Raw genomic sequence first — 23,960 nt, 5'->3', positions numbered from 1 at the left:
GGTAAGATTTGGGTAGAGGCGGGGAGGGTGCGGGCATGGGCAGGGGGCGGTCCCTGCCTCGCTAGTCTCCACCTTTTATTTTGACCGGTCCGCTGGCGACAGGCTCGCGCTAGGACCCAGGCGCCAGAGCGCCTCCGTCCGTCCTGTAGGTTCATTCAATCTCCCATACACACAGACCCACTGCGAGACCGACACACACTCACACACACTCACACGCACAACTGCACGCAGCGAGGCTCGGGAAGTCAGGTCGCCTGCTCGCCTCGGCGCCTCCCCCGCTCCAGCCAGCCGGGTCTCCTCGGGGACCGGAGCTCGGCCGGGCCGCGCAGCCCCGCAGCAGGACGAGCTCGGCGGACCCCGGCTCCTCCATGGGCAAACGCGGGCGGCCGCGCAAGGAGGCGCGCTGCGAGGGCGCGGGGCTGGCCCCCGCCGCGCCCCCGGCCGCCGCCGCGCCCCAGCCCCCGGCCCAGCCCGAGGAGCCCGCGGGGGCCAAGCTCAGGTGCCCCTTCTCGGACATCTTCAACACCAGCGAGAACTCGATGGAGAAGCACATCAACACTTTTCTGCAGAACGTGCAGATTCTGCTCGAGGCCGCCAGCTACCTGGAGCAGATCGAGAAAGAAAACAAAAGTAAGTTTGGGGGCCCCGGCTCCTCCTCGGCGCCCGGCTCTTTCTTCCTCAACCACTTGGGCGACCCCTGTCGCCTGCTCGGCCCGCGTCCCCCTCCCCCCAACACACACATCCAGCCCTCGGCAGTAAAGCCGATGACACCGGAGAAAGGACACGCACGCACAAAGCTGCTAAAGATGTAACAAAGACGAGCGGGGGGGGGGGCGAGGGGGCCTGTCGGTGCGTCCGTCTGTCCGTCTCCCCGAGGCTGGGACGACCGCCGGGTGGACAAGCGGGGGAGTGTTGTTTGCTGACAACTGAGCCCAGAGCTCATCTCTTCGAGGTCGCCTTTCTCCCCCCCCCCCCCCCCCCCCGCGCCGGAGCCTTCTCGGGCAGACAAGTGTTGTTTTTCTGTTGCTCGTTCCTGGGTGGGGTGGGGATTAGAAGCCGAAAGTTGGAAATGGTAGGCAGAGCTCAGCGGTTCGAGGGGAAAAAAAAAAAAAAAAAAAAGCACACACAGAGACACACACGACAACAATAACAACAACCACAACAACCGAACAGCCTCCGCGGCGTGGGCTCGGTCCGGCCGGCTCGGCGGTGCTTCCCCCTCCTGTCTGCTGTGCTTCTCCCTCCCCGCCCGCAGCAGGGCTCGGGCCATCGCGTCCACGGATACTGTACCCCAGCACCTCCGTCGCCCTGGGGTGCCACCGCCCCCCCTCCCCCAAACAGGCCGGCTGGGCCAGGCAGCGCCAGCAGCTCGCCCCGGACTCGCCGTCCTGCGCCCGGGAAACTTGGCGAGGGGGACGCAGCTAAAAGGAAACTTTGGGATCTCGCAGGAAACAATAGTTGGGGAAGAAGGTGTGGGCTGTTGTGTGCGGTTTCTTTATTTTCCGGGAGACGACTTACGAGTGAGCGCGCCTGGCGAGGAAGGCGAACGCCTGCCTGGTGGATTTCTGCTGTCCTCCTCCTCCTCCTCCTCCTCCTCCTCCTCCTCCTCCCCCCCCCCCCCCCGCCGATTCAGGTGGCGAGCAGGGCTGGGGGCGGGGGTGCTGGGAGCCCCACCCGGCCTGGCCTCCTTTTTGTATTTGTTTGTTTCATTTTTGCCCCTGCCCGCTGGGTCCCCGGTCCTCCCAGGCAGTCGGCTCGGCGTCCTAACGGGGGCACGCGTGTGCGATGTCTCCAGCACGGTCCTCACGAATACGAGCTGCGTGAACGGGGAAAGGGTCGAGGCAGATGAACCGATAGACTGGAGAGAACCAGGCTGTTTAATCTGTCCGAACAAGTAGGAAGATCAATGAGAAGAGAGAGGGGGTAAAAAAAAAAAAAAAAAAAAAAAAAAGGTCCGATTGCAACGTGTCAGATCTTGCAACCTCCTCCCCCCAAAACACAACAACAATCCTCAAACACAAAAACACCTTAGTTGACCAACACCCCAGGCCTCCAGGGTGAAAGGGACCGTGTGTTGCCGGCGCAATTGTGCAGCGGCTGAAGGCAAAACCAAGGATTTGTGTTGGGAGGACGGTTGTGTGTGTTCTTTTCTTTCTCTTCTCTCCTGTTTTCTCGGAGTGCCTGGGTTGCGAGAAAGGCGCATCGCTGGCTGTGTAGCCGAAGCAGTTTGCGATTATTCATGGGGGGGGGGGGGGGAGGTGCATTCGTCTGGAGGGTAGTTTCTGAAAAGCCAGAGCTGCTGGGGAGCTGGGTGAAGACGTGGTTTTGTTTGGTGTGTTTGCTTTTGTTGGAGGGGGAGGGGCGTGATTTCTTTGCCTACCCCTCACCCCCGTCCGGGGCTCTCCGGAGCCCGTCCCGTGGTGCCGACTCTGGGGGGGGGTGCGCCAAAGAGGGCACCTTGGCAGTGTGTGGCAAGCCCGGCCCCCTCTCCCTACCCCAGCGTGGTGTGCTAAGGAGGCGGCTGGAGCTTCCACCGCGTCCCGCCGCCCCCCCGCGCACCCGCAGACAATCGCAGACCTCCGCCCCCCTTGCCGCCTCCCCCGAGCCGTCCCCCGCCGCCCCGGCCGTCGCCACCTCCTAGTTTACCCCGTGCCGGGGCTCCGGCGTGGCCACCAGTCACGTAAGCAGAGGGCCGGGCGCGCCGGGCCGGGCTACCCCGCGCGGGGCGGGCCGGCGGCGGGGAGCCGGGCGCCTGTGGCCGGGGAGCCGGGGGGCTTCGTCCCGGAGCCCTTCCCGAGCCGCCGCGCTGCCAGCCCCGCAGCCCCGCCAGGGGGTCGGGAACCTCCGCGCCCCAGCCGGAGTCAACTTCGTGTGCGTAATCAGCCCCTCGGCCCCGCTGCTCCCCCCTCCGGCCGGCTCCCCGCGGGAGTATTTTTAGCTCCCTTGCCTCTATGTGCCGCCGCTGTGTGGCTCTGCATGACGTGATGCCAGCGGCCCCCAGATTTCCCCGAGAGCGTGGGGCGCTGCGCCTTGCCCGGCTTGGCTGCGGGCACCTCGCCGGCTCCAGGCCCTCGCCCCTCCCCAGCAGCTCTCGCAGGCGAGGGTGACCTCCGGCAAAGTACGCGCGGCCGGCCCCGGGGCCCCCATTAGGCCCCTTGCAACCGGTAGCGGCCCACGGGGGCTGCTTTGCCCTCCCCACTTTCGCCCCCCCCCGCGCCGGGTCTCGGTTTCCTGGTACGGAAAACGGCGGGCCCTACATCTGCCTCGGTTTATCGGGGGCGCTTCTTCGCGCTGGCGGCGCTCGCCGTTGTTTTCTGCTGCTGCACACAATGCCCGCGCGTCACGGCGGCCCGCGTGTGCACAGCAATAACGCGAGTCGGGGGGCGGGTCGTGCGTGCGCCGGGCTCGGGCACTGCGGGCCGCTCCGCGCGCGCGGGGCTTGTTTTGCTTCGGAGCCCGCTTTCCGAAACGCTGACATCATGCAGTCGTTGGGGGAGGGAGGGGGGCCGGCGTTCCGATAGGACTCCGGCATTTCTCAGGTCCCTGGTTTTTGGAAGGAAGCGGGGATCCTAGTTGTCCGATTGTTATTACAATGAGAGGGGGCTCAAGCTTTGGTTTTTTGGGCAAGTTTTTTGTTTGTTTGTTTGTTTCCTCTTTTTTAGGTCACTCCTGCAAAGGGCAGTGCTGGCCGGCTCAGGTGCACAACCTCCCCGCCTGCATTTCAGCCAGTTCCCCTGTAATCACTTGATCTCAGTTTCTCCGCCTCCTCCTCCTCCCCCTCCCAGCTAGGGACACATGGTTTCCACATGGAGACAAACTTCTTTCCTGTGACTGGACTTGACCTAGCTGCGCGGTTCAGCCTATCGCCGGCTGCGGCTCTCTCTGACGTCACGCGTTGCTGAGGCCAGAGACTGGTGGGTGGGGCCAGGAGGCCAGCCAGGAAATCTCTGGGAGCCGTAGTGTGGCCAGCTGGTACGATCCCGTCTTAAAGGGACGCTCTTCCCCCCCTGAGACGTGTGTCAGCCTTGATTCTCCATTTCGGGCTCTTGTGAGACCTTCCCAAAATGCACCACTAGACCCTGGTCACGAGTTCACACGTTTCGTTTTCACTGTTGTTTGCGAAGTACTTACTTGGCAGGAGCTTGCCGTATTTTCCATTGTTGCCAGAACTGCTTTTCATTGCCTCTTTGAGGTTTCCGTAGTAGGAGTGCTCCCCAAGCTGTGGCCGCAGGGTTGAATTATTCCCAGCAGATCTGGTGAATCTCCTCAGGGGGAAGGTGTTCAAATTAAGTCCCCCACTCCCGACTGCCTGCTCTGTGCAAGGCCAGGATTCCCAGGGACGTGCCAACTGATGGGAATCCTTAAGGATCTCACAGGTCTCCAGAAATATTCATCACGGAGGCGAGCACCGGTTATCACAAAGTCAGAAGTTGTATGTAAATCACTTCTGGCATCATCTCCTATATCCATTTGGGGTCCAGTGAAGAGGTGGCAATTTAGAACTGACTAATAATGGGAAAAATCTTTACTTCCTGTTTTGGAAAAAAAGGTTAAGACTGAAAGGGAAAAAGAACCAGATTCACAGAAGAGCTGCTCAGTGGGCAAGTAGAAGCTTCTGTAACAGGTAACATCCAGAGGATAGAAATGGGCTTCTCAGTGTCTGGGGAGGATAGCTCTGGGGGGGCAATGGTTAAGATAGAGATGAAGGGTTACAGGGGAATAGAAGGCAGGCACTGCTCCCTGGAGTGGATTATCTGCGTTTGAGGGTGAGGTGCTTTCCTAGGGGCATGGACAGGCCAAGGAGCAGCCTCTTCCTCTTGATGGAGGAAGCTGCTGCTTTGTGGTGTCATATGGCCCCACCCTGCCTTCCTCACTTAATCTCCTCTGCTCCCGTCCAGCAGGTCCCCCAGCAAGCATGCTAGGCAGTCATGCCTCTGTACTTGACTCAGACTCTTCCCTGCGTCTAGAATGGCTTCATTCTCTTACTCCTCTGGGGTTATCTGTATCTTACTCACCCTTCAAGACCTAGGTCAGTTCCTACCTCCCCTAGGAAGCCTCCTCTGGCTATTTCTTAATTCAGTGTACTTGAGAGAATGAAAGCTTTACGGTTACTCAGAGCAGAGCCCAGATTCCTCCTTTGCTGCTTAGTGGCTTCATGACTTTGGGTACAAGTTACCTCACCTCTGAGGTTCCATTTCTTTTTTGTAAATTGAGGATAACAATAGAACCAGCCTCACATCGTTGCTGAACAACTAATTGAGATGCTCCATTTAAACATCTAAAGTACCTGGAATAGGGGATCCCTGGGTGGCTCAGCGGGTTAGTGCCTGCCCTCGGCCCAGGCTGTGATCCTGGAGTCCTGGGATCGAGTCCCACATCTGGCTCCCTGCATGGAGCCTGCTTCTCCCTCTGCCTGTGTCTCTGCCTCTTTCTTTCTCTCTCTCTCCCTCTCTCTGTGTGTCTCTCATGAATAAATAAATAAAATCTTAAAAAAAAAAGTACCTGAAATATAGTAGGTGCTCAATAAATAGCCTCTTCTCTGAGCTTCAATCATCAGTACCATGCAGACTTCTATTTGATTCCTGTGTATTAGCTTTATCCTCACAGGGAGATAATAGCATCCTAGGGGGAAAGATCACCTATAGTATTTCAGTGTATGTCACCATTGCATAGAGTGCATCACTGGGCATACAGGAGATACTTAATATACATTGATTGGTTGAATTGGCTTTTACTGGCTATGACACAGCGATCAGGTTTGAAGGCCGGGGGGACACAGTATAGACTTTCTGGGGACTTGGAGAAGAGTTGGAAATACTGATCTCTTGCAAGGAAAGAGGGTCTCCCATAATCCACACAGACTGCCCCTGGGTTGTAAAGACCAGGGGCTTCAAGGAGATAGTAGGTCAGGCCTGGGTTGTTAAAAGTGCCCACTGTCATCAGCTGTGACCCTGGAAATGGATCAGTTACTAGCTTAGAGAGCAGGGTACTAGGGTGACTTTGCTAAAATTGAGGGCTTTGATGGCAACTAATGTTCAAGCAGGTCACATTTCTACACAGCAGGTATCTTTCAATTCATTCATTCATTCCACAAATATGTATTGAGCATCTACTATGTGCACTTGCTTTTTCCCTGAAAACTCTGTGGGTTGATTTACGGTGGGGGTAAAGTGGGATATTTGGGTTTTGGGGCATTGTGTAAAGAACATTCTTAAATCAGGTTTTTTTTTTTTTTTAAAGATTTTATTTATTTATTTATTAGAGACAGAGAGAGAGAGAGGCAGAGACACAGGCAGAGGGGCAGAGGGAGAAGCGGGCTCCACGCAGGGAGCCCGACGTGGGACTTGATCCCCGGTCTCCAGGTTCACGCTCTGGGCTGAAGGCGGTGCTAAACCACTGAGCCACCCGGGCTGTCCAAATCAGGTTTTTATTTTCACTGCATCCTAAATTATGTTCTCAGATTCAACTTTTTTTCCCCTCCAGTTTTAATTATGATTTCTGCCCACTGCTAAATGCCAGAAGTAGACTTTGAAGATATTGTTGTGGCTTTCAGAGTCCCAGAGCTCCCAGGGACTGGGCACCCTGTGGAGGGGACCCCAGGGGACCCTTAGAAAATTGGAGAAGTTGAATTAAGCCATTCCTGGTTTGGATGGAAAAAGGAGGTTCCATCAGCTCCAAGGCAAAACAACAGCTGCTCATCGACCTTCCTTTGCTGATGGAAACACTGTTCCATTGACACACCTAGAAATGGGGATTTTTATCTGAGGATGACTGGGCAAGAGTTTGGAGGGAAAACTGAAGAAAATAAAGAGAGTGCCAGCATGTTGCAGCAGCAACTAATTGCTTTACATAGTATCAGTACTGGCTACCATTTTTTGAGCACTGACTATATACCAAGTATGGGGTTAAATATGCATTATCTCTTCCAGTCTTCACAACAACCCCATGATGTGTGCAATTTTATTATCCCATTTTATGGAGGGGGTAACCAAGGTGCAGGGATGTTGAGTAACTTGCCCAAAGGTCATATGGTTTAGTAAGTGGCAGAGCTGAGTTCCGAACCTAGGCCTCTGATTCCAGTCTTAATGATACATGCATGTACACAATTTCCAGCCAAGGAATGAAGTCCAGAGAGGTAAAATGACTTGCTCAAGGTCACCCAGCAACCCAAAGCAGAGCTGGTATTTGAAACACTCTGTTGATTGTTCAAGGTCTTCCTGTACACACCCTGCTTAGAAAAGGCTTAGAAGTGAGGCCGAGGACAGAAGAGCCAACCAGAGAGGTTTTTTTTTTTTTTGTTTTTCAGACTTGTTCAACTCTTCTGGCCCTAACTCAAGTTTAGGCTCCTAGGAAACACCACCCCCTCCTGCTGCCTTTCCCAAGTCTGTCCTCTGGGCATATCAGAGGACTTGGGCTGTTGCTATGGTACTGGGGCCAACAGCAGGTTCATCAAAAGCCGGGTCTTTTGCCTTTAAAAAAAAGTCCGGCCCTGCAGAAACGAATTGGCCACAAAGATTTGCATCAGTCATTGTGGCTTGTTCTGTTTTAGATCCCCCCTGCCTCCTTACCCCATCCCCTCCTCCCTACCACCACCACTTTCTATAAATACAGTTGAATAAATATTGATTTAAACTGGGTTTCTGGAGGAGAAGCACATGGCTGCCCTGGCCTGGTCCTCACTTAGATACCACCAGTATGCCAGGCCTGACACACTGAACCCCCTGACAGCTCTGGCTTCCAAATGACCCGTTTTGGGAAGGTGAGTTGTGGTTTTGTGGCTTTTGAGTTAAGAGAGAGAGAGAGAGAAGAAAAAGAAGTAAAGCAACAATCCAGCCAAGAAATAGGAATCTTCCTACAGAATGAAGAAAGCAGTTTTCAGGCAGATATGGGGGGGGGGGGGGGTGTTGCTGTGGGTAGTTGTGGGGACGTATGGCAGGCAGGCCTTCTGAGCCATTCTCTTGCCTTTCTCATTCTTCCTTCCACTCCATTTGGGGTTTGGTTTTTAAAGGAGGCAGGTAGTAAGACAGAGGGTCAGGACCAGAAGGAGCCCTAGAGGTCACAGAACATCCATCATCCTCACTGTATAGATGAGGAGGCTGAGGCCCAGAGAGGGACAGTGGCTTGCCCAAGATGACACAGCAGAGGCAGAACCAGATTCTTCTGGGGCTCTCACCTGGTGTGAGCATGGATAACAAGCAGAGCCCCAAATTGGGCTTTTGTTTTACAGGTCAGGTGCTTATAAAACTCAGCAATTCTCAAACCTAGGGTGTGTCTGGTTATTGCAAAGGTCATTGCAACATTCTCAATAGTCTTTCAAAATGAAGCTAATTTGAATTTTCTATTTAGAAAAAAAATTTTTTCTTGTACACTGGGGCTGGGGGAAGTAGAAGGAGCCTAAAGGCAGTGACAATGACAGGATGGCTACCCAAGCCATATCTGAAGAGGAGAAATACAAGTCTTCCCAGAGGGGCCTCCTCTGGGAGTGGTGGGTGGAGCTCCCAGCTCACACTGGAGAGAAGCTTCAATTCCACAGGGATAGACACCTGCTCTCTGGCTCTTCTGCTACTAAGGGGAAGTAATTGTCTCTGGTATCATTGTCCCTGAGTGGCCTGGCTGGAGGTGTTAAAGCTGTCAACAGCTGACTTGATCTCTCTGGCCAAAAATAATGGGAGTTTGCTACCATCCTCCAGAGCTTGAGGCTTCTTCTTTGCTTCCTCATCTTGACAGAGTTGTGCTAGGCCCCTTGATTGTGAAACATTTTGAAAGTGCAGGTGACCCTGGCTTTAGCAATCAATCTCCAGGAAATATATGTAAATACAATCCCCCTTTTAAAAAATTTAGATTGGAGAACCTCTCTTTAAAAGGCCTTTGTGGCAAATCCTTTTATAATCTGTGGAATTATGTTGCTTGTCAGGAATTCTCCCTAAATTTGTTTTGTGAATTCTTCACTCATTCATTCATTCATTCGATATTTAAGGAGCACATACTGCTGCTTTATGTCAGGCACTATGCTAGGTCCTGGGGCTACAGTCCCTGCCCTCATGCATGGAATCTGTACTCTACTCCAGTGCCAGGTTGTAGAAATTCCGTTGTCTTAAAGTGAACCCCAAGAATATAGAAATGCCTCTGGCCTGGACCTTTGTGTCTATGGTTCTAGCCATCATTACAGATGAAACCCAAATTTATCTTAGGCTTCCTAAAAGGAATAGTCCCTCCCTTCCCTGCACCCCCTACCCCTACCCCTGTGTTTAAAATCTTTTGTGTTTTGTATTTGTCCTTGTAATTTTTTACAGATCTTTCTTTTTTTTCTGCCTGTGCTTAGGAAACTAAGTACCCTGTAAGCAGCCTTGTAAATAAACACATTCCACTCCCAGCTCTTTACAGATTGGGGCATTCTGCACTTGGAGGATGGTCCATACGAGTGTTCCTACCAAGCCCACTCTCCCATATAACATGCCCTTGGCCACATACCTCTTATATCCAACTGCAGCATCTGCTAAGGAAATTTAAACACAGCAAAATTAGAAAGATAAACATAGTGTCCTAGGGGAGATTGGGAAATTCAAACTAAAGCCAATAAAAAGGGATTTGGATTACCTACTATTTGAGATGTTTTACTCTTGTATCTTTATGGCCATTAGCAGGAATACTTGAGTAAAGATGATTTGAGACAATTTTAATACTGTTGTATTAAAATAGAAGGCATGTTTAGGATTGCTCTGTTTGTGGTCATGGGTTGCAGGTGGGGGTGGGGGGAGCTGGGGTGGCTTCTGTTTTTCTCTCTACAGGGGCCCAGAACTGCTTTATGGTATCCTTGTGTTATCTGCCTCTTACCTCCACCACACCTGACCTCCCATACTATATTTCTTGACTCATAAAACTCTGAGTTCTTTGCATACAAGTTTCTTTCATTTCACCAGCTGTAAAATATAGCTCAATTCAACAAATAATTTCTAAAACCTTCCAGGAGCCAAGCCTTGTGCTTCATGCTTTCAAAGTGCAGGAGGTATGGTCTCCAGTTCCAGCTCATATTCCAGTACAAATGATAGACAAATAGAGACCAATAAATAATTCTTGCCTGTCTCCTAGGAGTCTAATACCTGACCACAAGGGGACTGCTGACAAGTGCAATGTTGTCTCTGTTTTCCAAAGGAATAATGATAATGTCCCCTTTACTGAGCAGTTACTATGTACCAGCACCATGCTAAGTGCTCTATATTAAATCCTCACAAACGTCCAGTAGGAGAGTGCTAGAATTATCTTCATTTGTAAATGAGGAAAGCCTCAGCCTTAGCAAGGCTGACTAACTTTCCTAAAGCCACTGCTAACATAGAGTGGAGCTGAGACTCCAATCTAGGTTTTTCTTTCTTCTTAGGAAAACTTAGGCCTCAAGGGGCAAGAGGCTAGAGATGGAATCTGGAACGTTTGAAGTCCAAGCTGAGGGTCCCCTTGGGGATGCCTCCCTGGGGTGACTTCCTTTCCTTCCCACTCATCCTAGGGCAGAGAGAAGGCAGCCAAAACCTTCCAGGACTCTTTGGTATTGACACTAATGTCAGATAAGGGCCCTTCTTCCGAAGGGCAATGGTCTAGGGTGTTGCTATTTGTATGTGCAGTACTACCTGGCCCCTGGGGAACTCACCCAACCAGTAGGGCTCCTGTGGCTCTGCACACTAGGGTGTCAGGGGTGTGAATCCACACCCTATCAGGCTATACTAGGTTTCCTGAAGGCGTTCAAGTTCTAGGGCAACTGGTCTGGCCGCGCTTGGAGCCAAGGGCTTCTGCCAGAGAAGCCAGAGGGAAGAAGCATGTGTGAGCTGCAGAGATGAGCTATAGACCCTGGCTGCCACTGTGACAGTGTGGGCCAGCTGGTTCTGGTCAAGTGATCTCCTCAGCGGAGATCGAGGAAACAAGAGTGATCTTAAATATAACTGGGTTCACGTCCCTTACTTGTTTAAAGCCTTTCAGTGGTTTCTTTCCTATCTCACCCTTACTGTTGAGAGTGAGTGTAGTCCTAGGATGGGCAGCCTTGGCATCTGCAATGGGACTCCCAGGCCCCACCCTAGACCTGCTGAATCTGAACCTGTAGTTTATCACAATTTCCAGGTGATGTGTGTGCTCATTAAAGTTTGAGAAGCTGACCTAGACAGTCCTTGGGATTGCCATGAAACTTCTACCCACCTGAAGCTATCCCACATTTATTATTTATCCTTTGTGCTACCTATCACAATTTATTATGATTTTGCTTGCTTGTCATCAGTGTGTTGGACTAAAATACAAGCACCGTGAGCCCCGGGGTCATGAAGTAGTTACATTCATTATTCTGTCTTCAGCATCTAGCTTAGTGCACAACCCGTAAGAGATGCTTAAGGAGTATCTGTTGAATGAATGATGAGTTCTCTCTCTTTAGCCTTTTGACCTAGTGTTTCTCAGCAAGGGAGCTACTGGTGAGACCATTTGTGTGCAGATTAGTCCAGGATACTGCAGCCTGTAATACCTTTGGTTCCCTACTCACTAAATGCCAGAACCCCCTCCCCCCAATCATTGTGACACTTATTTCCAAAGCCTCCTGGGGGATGGTATTACCCCTGGTTGAGACCATTGCCCTAACCCAGTTTTGTTTGACTCATCTGATTAAACATACCTTAATGTATGCTGTGGGGTCCCAGAATTAGAAAATCTAAGCTTGAATCTGGTCATTACCTATATGACATTGGGCAAATCTCTTAACCTTTCCGGGCCTCATATGTGAAACAGAGAATCTCTGTGGTGTGCTGAGGAGTTTGTGAGCAACACTGGGTACATAGTTGGCTCTCATCACGTGCAAGCTAGTACACAGATGAGGCATAGTGTTCTAAGCTCTTGGGGAATCCCACTATCCTAGAATCAGAATGCTGGGGCTGGAAGAGATGGCGAGATCACTCATGTCCTTGAGTGATCTTGAGTCCCAAGGGCCTGGTGTTTTTATTCTTTTTTTTTTTTTTTTTTTGGTGTTTTTATTCTAAATGGTGCACCTGAAGCCGAGAACTCAGCCCCCAGGCAGCAGGCTGAGTATGTGACTTTGTAGTTTCCAGGGTCTGGCTGGGCCTAAGAGTGACCTCCACAAGTGTCTGCTGCCTGGAAGGGAGTGGTGATGCCAGTGGGTGGGGGTGGGGGCAGGGGAGCTCTAGCCAGGCTCCTGACAGGGGAGGGAGAGTTACCCAGGACTGTGGCAAGAATGTGGGGCATCCTCTTTAGCAGCAGGGAAGGCCTCTGGCGATCCTCCTTTTATTTTATTTTTTTTAAGGTTTTAAAAGCAAGTTGCATCTACCTTTGAAAGAACAGATCATCGCATCCAAAACCTGATACATGCAACCAAAAATATATACAGTATATTCTTGCTTTTGAATATAGATGCAAACATTTTTAGGAAAATGTTAATTCATGGAATGAGCGATGTTTCAAAAGAATAACATACGATGGCTGAGCAGGCTATATGCCAGGAATGGCTGAAAGTCATGAAATCTACCAGTACAAATGAGTATAACCACAAATTAAAGGAGAATAGTAAGTGGCTAGAGCAACAAATGATGAAATGTCATTTGGAAAAAAGGATACAGGAGGCATATTCCCGATGAAGGAAACTATTTCCATATAGTAAAGATTATTTACCTGTGGGTGGTCTTTTAATTAAAGGGGTGTCATGAGGTTAGGCATATGGCTTGTGCTCTTCACCAGGAAGGGAGTTGATTCTGAGGCCACCTTTTCCTTAGAGAAGAATGAACCTTAAACAGAAAACAAAAGTAGGCTTTGGATCCCTTTGGAATGTAACTTGATATTTAAAGGTTTGGTGCTCCACACATTAAAAAGATCAGAAAATGTATTCTTATTTATTTATTTATTTATTTGTTTGTTTGTTTATTTTTAAGAACATGAGTCAACCAGAAAAAGAACTATGGAGATGGGTAGAGAGCACAGGAGAGTCTGTGGGCCTGAAACCTAATCCTTGCTTGGTGGGTTTGATAGATAGCTGCTGTGTGGCCTCAAGTAAGTTACCATACCTCTCTGGCCCACAGTTTTCTCATCTGAAAAATGAAAAATGGAGACTGAACTGAGGAACAAGCTTAACAAGATAAACTTCTATGAAATAAACCATGAAATATTATTTGAGGGGACATTAACTTGACATGTCCCTAGCAAATTCCCTTTCCAAAATCCAGAACACTTTATCAGTTGCACCCCCAAGTGGGATGGATGCTCCAGGGGCAGCAAGTGTCTTAGAGGTGCCTATGAACTGAGTCCTGCAATGCAGATTTCTTCTTGGATCCAAGTTAATGCAAAAAAGAAGGGAAAGGACATTCGAGAAATTACCACATCCATTATAATCGCCGAAGCAGGCTGCTGTAAGAAAGGCCATTTAATAAAATTGTAAGAAGCCCTTTCCTAAGGGGGAAGAGATAGACCAGGATGGAAGTCAAGTGCAGCTGTTTGAGCCTCTGCCAGTGGCCTGATCTCACCAGAAAACTGAAGTTAAAAACAACAAACTTCCAGATTCAGCGATCTGGGATCAACACTGCCTCCCCCTGCCGTTTCCTCCCGCCCCTTTGTCCTTTCTCTCCCTGTCCCCCCAGCTCGGGCACCTGGGTCGCTCGGTGCTTTTCCGTGTGCTTGGGATGTCAGCCGGCGGCCCTGGCGACTGGAGCCTCGGGAGGCGGCAGCTACCTCTCGGGTTTAGCATTACGTCATCCCTTCTAGACCCAAATTTATCTCGGCTGCGCGCAGACCCGCAGCTCTGAGCTGCCGCTGACTCCAGGAGAGCTTACGCATGAAGTTAGGCAAGGCTGACTCACTGGGCAGAGGCAAAGGTTTTCTGCTGCTCTTCACGTTTTGGGGCCCTGAGGGGGGAGGTGGGAAGGAGAAGGAGGCTGCGGTTGTCGTTTTGGGGTGGAGGATGGAAAGATGTAGCACTGTGACGGTTGTCCTTTAGTAGGAGCTCAGGACTCACCCTTCTTCCTCCGTCTTCAGCCTTCGGTATTTGAAAACCCCCATCCTTAAAGATAATTGCAGAAAACAGTGCCCTGCGCCACAAGCATTTTGCACTTTCAGGGAAGTTCTCTCAGGCTCCAGGTGTTACCAATACAGTGACTTGGGGCTTGTAACTTAACCTCAGGGTCCCTTCCCCTGTTTCCATCTCTCCTGTCTGCAGAAAAGATGTAATACAGACCAGCCTCCTCCATTGTTCGTGAATATGCAATAAGTGGTTTGGATCCCGCCCCCCCCCAAAAAAAAAGTCGTTTGGAAATTTGCACTGGGTAAACTGTGACAGAAAGGACTTCTAAGAGTGGAGAGCTTTGCCTTCTCCCCCCCCCCCCCACCGGGGGGATATGGCCCCCATCTGGGCTGTGTTTGTTATAGGCCTGGGGGATTCAGGGGGACTTTTCCCATCTTCCAATGAGGCTACCCTGAGAGAGATCCTTTAGGGAAAGGACTGCAGAGATTGCAGTCCAGAGATTGCAGGATTGCAGGTAAGATTCCAGGTTCTTTGGTCAGAAGACTTTGGAAGCCTTGCTTTTCCTCAGTTTCCCCATCTGCATTTGTAGGGCAAACTGGATTCATTTGAACAAAAGAAAGGCCATAGCTGCCTCTGGGTTCCTCCAGGCTGGGACTGATGCTGAGGGAAGGTGAAGCACATTACTTTGCCGAGGCTAGAGCCCCAAGCTTTGTACTGTGGAAAGCCGTTGTGGCCAGTGGTAGAGCAAGAACTCTAGGAGTCAGCTAAAGCAGGGAGAAGGAAATGGCACCTTAGGTTGACACTGCCCCACTGCCCTCCATCACCATCATCTCTGCTCTTCTTCAACAGATGCAGGTGGCCTTTTTGGTGACTCCTGCCCTACTTTCCATTTACTCCTTTCCCTCTTGGCTATGGCTCTAAAAGAAGGGCTGGTTAATTCATCTGGAGGTCAACTGTGAAAGGTCTGGCATGGGTACCGAGCATCCAGCTTTCTCTTAATAACCTGCTAGGTCTTATGATCTATGAATTTAAACCCATGTGTATTTTTTTTTTTATTGCATGTTGCATGGTTTATCTCCTATTGGGGAGAGTTTTGTCATAAATCTACCTTTTTAAAATTCCTGGAGTAGCCCTTAGCAATTTGGGTTCTAAAGCTTAAGTTGTAGAAACTTTCAACCTTAATAATTTCTGCCTTCCACTAATAGATCTTGGTGAAGAGCTATTTTCTTTTAAATAATTCCATTCTTCCCTTTACCCAGCATGTCCCTTGTCAAGAGTGGTTGTTACCAATACCCAATGGAAAAGCCCAGATCTGAAGTGACCTGGCCAACAGCAGAAAAGGTAAAATCCCTATATCCAGGTTTTTACAAAACAAAAACAAAAACAAAAACAAAAACAAAAACAAAAACAAAAAAAACCCTCTCCTGTGAATATCTATCATTGTGATATTGTGAACATTTGTCATTTTGGATTTCCCTGCATTCGATGGAATATCTAATTGGTTCTTAAATGTGGTGCCAAGTGTAATATTTAAAAGGACTGGCATAATTTTGCAGCTTTTGACCTCATTGGAAATCTTGTTCACTTTGAAAAAAAGAAAAAAGAAGAGTGCAAGAGAGAGGGCATTAAAATGCAGCATGAATCTCATGACATTTTTAAGAGTAAGATTTTCATTCTGAATGATATTTTCTACAGTAGCCACTGGAATGACCACAGGGAAGGGGAAATTCTCCCCTCACCAAGAGCTTCCTGTTATTTTGGATGTCCACCAGCAGGTTAAAATAATCAGGGTGGGAAAAAGTTATGGATGTTTATACAATTCCCAGCTTGCTCCTAGAGCATTCAACAGTTATGACCCTCTTGCCCTTCCTCTCCCTAGACCAATGGTGCTCAACTGGGAGTGATTTGTGTGCCCCGGCAGACATTTGGCAATGTTTGGAGACCTTTCTGGTTGGTAGTGTGCTACTGGCATCTAGTGGGTAGAGGCCAGGAATGCTGCTGAACATCTTACAAAGCACAAGTCTGCCCCCACCCCCCACCCCCACTCCTGAATTATTTGCCCGAAATGTCAATAACGCAGAGGTTGAGAAACTCTGGTCTAGACTTTGAGGGCTTGTTAGACTGAGGACTTGGAAAGAGAATGGCAGAGAGGGTAGCCACTGGCAATCCTTTAATGTGGTCCCTGCTCTCTTTAGCCACTGCTTTCAGTTGCCTCTCTATGCAGGAGAGCAAGAGAGGAAATCGCCACCATCACTTCCATTAATTGAGTGTCATATATTAGGTGCTGGATTTTTTTCATTTGATCTTCACAATAAGCCCTACTGACTACAGACTCCTTGAGAGAGTAGGGTCCATGTCTGTTTTTCTCATTTCGGTACACGTTATATCTAGTACTGTGCCTGGTACATGGCAGGCCCTCAATGTTTGGATAAATGGAGTAATCGTATCCATTTTATACATGAGGAAAACGAAGCCCGAAGAGTCCAGACAGGTAGTGTAAGTAGCAGAGTCAGGATTTGAACTGAACCCTCTGTGACTTCAGCACCAAATCACTTAATCCACCGAATTCCTGCACTTGCAACACCGGAGAGGATTTCTAGCTTCCAAAGTCACTAGTGAGGGCCTGAAGCAAAAATAAGTTTTAAAAAATACGACTTAAAAAACCCCACGAAAACCAGAACTACGTTATATGGAAACTAAGGTGGAAGAAGGACCTCATGGAAGCTTTCCCTGGCACTGATGAGATCATCTCTTGTGTCTGAACCGTGATCTTGGCTTTTCAAACGTTTTGTTGTGTGCACCAGCCGAACAGCACATTTTGGGATGGGGAAACTAAGGCATGGAAGTTACACGAAAAAGTAGTAGTCGATAGAGGACTGGAACATGGCACTTCAGATAAAGAATGCTCCAGGTCCTGGGCACCAGCCAGGAGTCGCTGAAAAAAGTTTCCCCGGCACTCGCTCAAATTCTTCCTTCCCCGAGGGGAAGCTCAGATAACTTCTTAGTTTTTACACCCTGGCGACAGAAGCCGAAGGGGACTACATTTCCCAGCCGCCATTGCGGAATTCGGCAGAGCGCAGGCGCACTGAGGTGGCGTGCGTACTACCACTCCCGGTGTGCTGTGGGAGGGGCGGGACTACATTTCCCAGGAGGCACAGGAAGGGGCGGGACGGGGCGGGCCTCGGTGCTGCGCCCGCCCCTCCCCCGTGCTCGCGCGGAGAGGTAAACAAACCGCGCGCGGGCTGCCGGCGGCGGCGGCGGGCGCGGCGGGGGCGGCGGGGCGGCGGGGCGGCGGGGGCGGCGGTGAGCGCGCCGAGCCGCGGCCGGGCTGGCCCGCCCGCCCGCCGCACATGTCCCGGGGCGGCGCCGGCCTGTAGCCGTCTGCGGCGCCTCCTGTCGGTCAGGAGAGGGAGCGCGGAGAGGCCCCGGTCGCCACCAGCGGTGCCCATGGAGCGGGTGCGGATGATCAACGTGCAGCGCCTGCTTGAGGCGGCCGAGTTTTTGGAGCGCCGGGACCGAGGTAACGGCCGGGCGCCGCTGCCTCCGCCACCACCTGAGCCCGCGCAGTCCTCGTCGGCGCGAGGAGTGCGGTGCGCCGCGTGAGGGGAGGGAGGTGCGTGTGTGAGAGGAGGGGTGTGGGTGTGAGGGGCAGGTGCGTGCGTGAGGGGAGGTGCGTGCCTGGGGAGTGTGTGTGGAGGGCGCGTGTGGGGAGGCGCGCGTGCAAGGAGGCGTGTGTGAGGGGAGGGAGGGTGCGTGTGTGAGGAGCGGTGCGCGTGCGACAGGTGCGTGCGTGAGGAGGCGGGTGTGTGTGTGAGGGGTGCGGATGTGAGGAGGGGGTGTGAGGAGGGGAGCGCGCGTGAGGGCGCCCGGAGCCTGCGAGGGGCGGGGTGCGGGAGAGGCCGCGCGGGCCTGTGCGGGCGGGTTGGCGCGCGTGAGCCGGGAGGACTCGGAGGGGGGTGGGGGGAGGGGGAGGGGGCCGAGCCCAGGGAAGGGGGCGGTAAGAGTGGGCGCCAGCCCCAGGACTTGGGAGGAAAGAGGGAGGAAAGAACTGAAGGCGCGGGGTGGCGGCGGCGCAGGTCGGGGTGAGCAGCCGAGGCGGGGAGCAGAGGGGGCAGCGCCTGCTGAGGAGCCCGCGGGCAGGAGGATGCACACCTCTGGGGAAGGGACCTCTGAGAAACGGAGACTGGAAGGGACGTGAAGAGGCTGGGGAGCGGAGAGTAGGAACTCTGGAAATTACGGTGTCAGGGGAGAAAATGTCGTCCGAGAGGAGGCAGTTGGATGGTTTGAAGTAGGTGAAAATGGGGACCTTAGCGAGAGACCTCGGATGGGGAGAGTAAGTGAGAGGGGGATTTTGAGGCCGGTGAAGTAATTGAGGTGGATGGTAGGTAGCTAGCCTCAGAAATTAGTGTATTTCAGTCAAGAATTCATGGAGAAAAGGGTTTTGGAGAAGATGGAGATATTTCCTAGAGGTTTAGAGGAAGTATCTGTACACCTTTCAGGTAATGGGGTTGGGCGTGTATATAATGTCGCAGGATCGATGTCCTTCCTGGCAAGGACTGAGAATTTTATCTTCCAGCCAAAAAGTGGAAAAATACGACTTCCATTCTATCTGCTATTTTCTGCAACGTATTAATGCAATGACTTTAGATCAGTAGATCCACGGATTTGGGTATATTCCTGTTATCATGTCTTTTTTTCTTGCTATCTCTTTAGAGTGTGAACATGGCTATGCCTCAACGTTCCCCTCCATGCCGAGCCCCCGGCTGCAGCATTCAAAGCCCCCAAGGAGATTGAGCCGAGCACAGAAACACAGCACCGGGAGCAGCAACACCAGCACTGCCAACAGGTAGCAAGCTGGGGAGGTTTAGAAAAGGCTGCTGAGGGAGGGACCACACACGCAAAAGTGCAGGTGCTACTGACCTCAGTCCTCTAATATGGAGTCTGGAGCAACACTGAATAGCCAGCCGAGTTCCTTTATCACCATCCCTGGACATTTGGCCCTATTAAATTCATCAAGTCTAGATATCATAACCTGACTTTGTGTGGAAGGGAAGGCATAGAATCCAGAAAGCAACCAAAGAGTTCTTGCTGGGGGTTATTTAATTTTTATTTATTTATGATAGTCACACACACTGAGAGAGAGGCAGAGACACAGGCAGAGGGAGAAGCAGGCTCCATGCATCAGGAGCCCGACGTGGGACTCGATCCCGGGTCTCCAGGATCGTGCCCTGGGCCAAAGGCAGGCGCCAAACCGCTGCGCCACCCAGGGATCCCTTGCTGGGGGTTATTAAGTGGGGAAGTCTGTGACTGGAGAGGGTCAGTACGTTGAGAGACTTGATAGCATGTGTCCATGCATGCAACCACATGCCAAAAGTAATTGAGCCAGCTTTAAATTTGGACAGTCCAAGAAGAATTTTTGAAAACCAGAAATAGCTCAGGCAGGATGTAAAGCAGAATCAAGGGTTTTGTTAAAGGAATAAAAATATTTAGTTAGAGTAGGAAGTTAGTGGGCATAATCTATTTGTTTAAGGGTGAAAAGGAAGACCATGCTAGGAAAAGTTGTCTCTTATTTGATAAGATTGAGTTGGTAAAGGAGCTTTAAAAAAACACACACGCACACAGAAAAAGAAAGAAGATGCTTATTTTTTAGGCCAAAGAGATCCCTAGAAAATGGATGTACTCAGGCATTGTTGAAAACTTCTATTTTTTGAGAACTTTTGGTAGTGTCTGGCTGTCTTTTCAGTATTTTATCCCAGGGGGCCAGAGAATTCTAAGGCTTCAACTTGTAGGAAGTTCTCAGAAGGCCATCTTAAAAATCAACAGATGCTGCTGATTTTTGCTTTTTCCATTGATGAGGAATTCAATGAGGCCTTTTTCCTGATTCCCAAAGCTTTATTTAGAGAATGTGAGCATTTATTTTGGAGAGGCACAGAGCAACCTGGGTAACCAAGGTCTCCTGAAGTGTTTGGGAAACTCCAGACAGGTCACTGGGAAGTCACTTGGGGAAACAGGTTGGGGAGAGAGCAGGACTAGGGGCTCTTACTAATATTTGCAGGAAATTTGAGGCTTCTACAGATAATAATTAGAGCTCCAAATGTTGGATCTTCCCACTCTGCGTTTTTGACATTGCTGAGGCAAAACTAGGATTCACTCGTCCCTTTTTGACTAATCTTTAAAGCCATGTGTTTCCTTTTTTTGGTTTCTTTGTTAGGACTGTTCGTGTTTTTTAAATTTAATTTTTAAAATTATAAAAATAGTTATAAGCTTAATATGCTGCATTTATGTTTATGTGTGGGTCTAGAGGATTTTTTATGGTATGATAGGTTTAGGATGAAAATATGTAATACGATCTGCAGTATTTAAAGAAGTAAATATAAATTTTCTCGTTCTTCACAGTTTCTCTGGTTAAGGTGTCAGCAGTTAGAGTCTATATCTCAAGAATTCATGGCTTTTTCAGTTCATATGTAGATTTAAAAAGGCTTTTTTTTTTTTTTTTTTTTTTAATTTAGAGGCACGCAAAGATGGAAAACCAGACCTGGGTTTTGTCACGCTACAAGTATTTACTGAGTCTTTCCTATTTTGTAGAAATCAAATAAATAATCTTACTACATTTTCTTTGTCCTTCATCTCATCTATAAAATGAAGGAATGGACTACATATTTACCAAGGTCCCTTCTTCCCCTGAAGTTCTATGAAACTGATTTATTGACAGTTTAAGAGATCAGTTACTGTATAGTTATTTACTATACCATTCCATCATTGCAAATGTGACATTGTTACTAACAATTCAAAGATTATAGAGGCATAAATAAGACGTATATTTCTAGATTTAACCAGTCATGTTACAGGTCATTAATAAGTCTTTGTCATCTTTTGACTTATACTCGACTCAGCTTGGGGATCTGACTGTGTGGCATTTGTGTTTCAAGGTAGTATTCCTTTTAGGATTCTAGTATGGTGTGTGGAACCACAGTGCTAATTATTGTATGTTTTAGCACAACATATCTGAAAATTTATAAAACTATAGGCATGCCATGTTGTTCTTACAGTACCCATGGGAAAATAATTATGTATATATTGGACCACCTAAGACTAAGGAAGATCATGTTTCATAGGAATAGAAATAATAAGAGGGAAATAAAAAGACAAAGAAATAGATTTTAGAAAATATTAAGGTCCACTCATGTGTAGGATTTAGACTGGGGCCTATGTTAAACACTAGAAATTATTTTTCCTTACCATTTGTTTAAAACTTCTGCATCAGGGGATCCCTGGGTGGCTCAGTGGTTTAGCGCCTGCCTTCGGCCCAGGGGCGTGATCCTGGAGTCCCGGGATCGAGTCCCACGTCAGGCTTCCGGCATGGAGCCTGCTTCTCCCTCTGCCTGTGTCTCTGCCTCTCTCTCTCTCTCTATGTCTATCATAAATAAATAAATAAATAAATAAATAAATAAATAAATAAATAAATAAATCTTAAAAAAAAAAAAAAAACCAAAAAAACTTCTGCATCATGGAATAAAGGAGCCAAGGATCAATTTCCAACACTGGGGTATTTGGGAAACGGAGTTGTTAGTCCATTTGAAGGAGACCTTATGGGCTTTTCTTAACTTTAAGCCTATTACTGGATTTAGTAGAAATTTTACTATATTGATTACATGAAGCAGAAAGAAAGACTTGTAAAAATTTTCCATTTATTAGTCATCTGAAACAAGGAAAGGAATAGAATTATGAGCATATCTGTCTTATTTTCCTGATCTTATATAAAGCTCCGTGTGTGGAAGTTACTGTTACTATTATGCATCTTGGACTTTGATATCTTGTTTGTCATAAGATGACATTTGTTTCCCGGACATTGTAGCATCTTTCAGATATAATGTTAGTGACTTTTTCCTCCTAATATTCTCAGGTATAATATGATCTTCCTGATAAAAAATGCTGTTTTATAAGCTTATGCTGAATGTTAACTCCTAATATTGAAGTCTTTTTTTTTTTAAGTCTTATTTTCACAGAAGTACAAAGGAGAGAAAATAAGTGATGTAATGTGATATTACAAGCATGTACCTTGAAAATCCCAGTAATTTTATCATTTGGTATCCTTCTGACTGACAATTCAGAAGTGGGACCTATAGATAGTATGTAATTATTTTTTAAATACATGGTTGACTTTACTGTAGTCTTGGTCATGGCCTCCTGGCACATTTCCTAAAATCACCCTTCCTAAAATGTTGCTGCTATTAGAAAACCTGGCTGCAATTGCTATCTGGCTCATTGAGGAGCATCACATAAGCTCAGATTACCGGCTTTCTACTATTTGATCTCACAACTGAGAAATTTCAAGATCTGTCATCCTTAAAACTCTAATACTACTCTACTTGGCTTCATTGTAACTCAATTTTTTCTAAAATATCTTTTGAATCTGCCTTCTTTCCTTTATCTTTATTACTTCCCCCCTAATGAGATACCATCTCTCACCTGGAGAATGTTGTAACCTCCTACCTGGTATCCATGCAACTACTCCTACCCTATATACAATTCTAATGAATTATATTGGCAGGCTTTCTTTCAATTCCTTCAATACACCATGTTTCCTATCTCAGGGTCTTTGCACGTACTCTGTTCTTTCCCCTTTTGCCAACTTGTCTCTATCTAATAACATTCTTATTTCAGTGCAATCATAATGTTTACACGGAAGCTTTTCCTCATCAGCCAAAGTAGAAAAGATGTTCACAGGATGGCAGCCCTGCTTTTCCCTTCATGATATTTATCATAGTTGTAGAAATACAGTTCTCTGATTGATAAATTCACATCTCATTCATTGAACTGCAAACTTCAAGAAGGTAGAAATTGAATTTCTTCTGCTTAAGGATTTATCCCCAGTAACTATCACAATGCCTTGTACAGAGTAGGTGTTTCTTAAAAAATGGAAGGTTTCTAAACTCCATGTAGACTGCCCTCTGTTGCAACTTAGTTTTTCTTATGTGCTGAGTACCATATTAAAGTCTGGAAGGAGAAATAATGCAACTCCTGCTTTGGCAAACTCTGATTACATTGTATTCTTTTTTTTTTTTTTTTAAGATTTTATTTATTTATTCATGAGAGACACCGAGACAGAGGGTCAGAGACATAGGCAGAGAGAGAAGCAGGCTCCATGCAGGGAGCCTGATGTGGGACCGGATCCCAGGACTCCAGGATCACACCCTGGGCTGAAGGCAGATGCTTAACTGCTGAGCCACGCAGGTGTCCCTGATTACACTGTATTCTAAAGGATGTTAGCAATTATATATTTGGAGAAAAAAGTAATATGTAGTATTTGAAGTATAAACTCTACAACTGCCAATTCTTTTAAGTGTATATTCTAGTATACTATATAGTATGTAAGTAGACTACAGAATGTTGCAGTTAATTTTAAAGAACACTATTGTCATCCTGTTATGAAAATAAAATATTAAAACTTGTATCTGCAAAAACCATAAGTCTGCCAAATATTGGCAATAAATGTTGGTATAAGCCTATGACACATGGTAATTCCATTGTTTTAAGGTGATGTAGAAAATAATAGTACCAATTCATGCTTGAATTTTAAGTTTATGAAAAACTTATTCTATTTAGTATCCTTTGGATATTAACAAATCTCACAATAGCAGCCATATTTCAATTCCACCTGTTAGGATTGAGGACATTAAAAAACAAAACACCTTTCCTTTTGCTTGTTACGGCTTTAGTTTAACTGTTTTTAAACTGCAGAATCATGCCATATTTTAGTCTTAGATGAAATGATTATATTGCTATATTTTCAGCTTTCAAGCTTTTTTGGTTGTCTTCTATAAAGAATCAGTAGTTTTTTGGGGAAGTAGTGGCGAATTTTTTTTTTTTTAAGAATAGTTGTAGAAGATTTTTTCCCAGTATAAGTAATTTGAAATTTGTTATATTTTCTGTTTTTATTTTGAAACATGTACCTATTTGTTCACTGAACAGT

General features: G+C 48.1%; 1 protein-coding gene across 6 annotated transcripts in view; it reads left to right on the top strand.

Annotated features, from left to right (window-relative positions):
* The first annotated feature begins 223 nt into the window (after window positions 1-223).
* Window positions 224-23,960, top strand: part of MXI1 (MAX interactor 1, dimerization protein) — an 80,239-nt gene continuing 56,502 nt past the window's right edge. Inside the window, exons 1-3 of one of the 6 annotated variants that reach the window (XM_041743688.1) lie at window positions 2,711-2,871; window positions 15,247-15,328; window positions 18,701-18,833. In XM_041743688.1, coding sequence (XP_041599622.1) covers window positions 18,736-18,833 — 98 coding nt within the window. In that variant the 5' untranslated portion in view covers window positions 2,711-2,871; window positions 15,247-15,328; window positions 18,701-18,735. Of the gene's footprint in view, window positions 631-2,549; window positions 2,681-2,710; window positions 2,872-15,246; window positions 15,329-17,248; window positions 17,508-17,580; window positions 17,601-18,700; window positions 18,834-23,960 lie in introns of those variants that run through there. The other 5 variants (XM_041743683.1, XM_041743689.1, XM_041743685.1 and 2 more) reach the window with 5 other exon arrangements.

Source organism: Vulpes lagopus, chromosome 2 (genome assembly GCF_018345385.1).
Source record: "Vulpes lagopus strain Blue_001 chromosome 2, ASM1834538v1, whole genome shotgun sequence".
NCBI classification, from domain to species: Eukaryota; Metazoa; Chordata; class Mammalia; order Carnivora; family Canidae; genus Vulpes; species Vulpes lagopus.
This window is presented reverse-complemented; position numbering and strand designations above follow the sequence as displayed.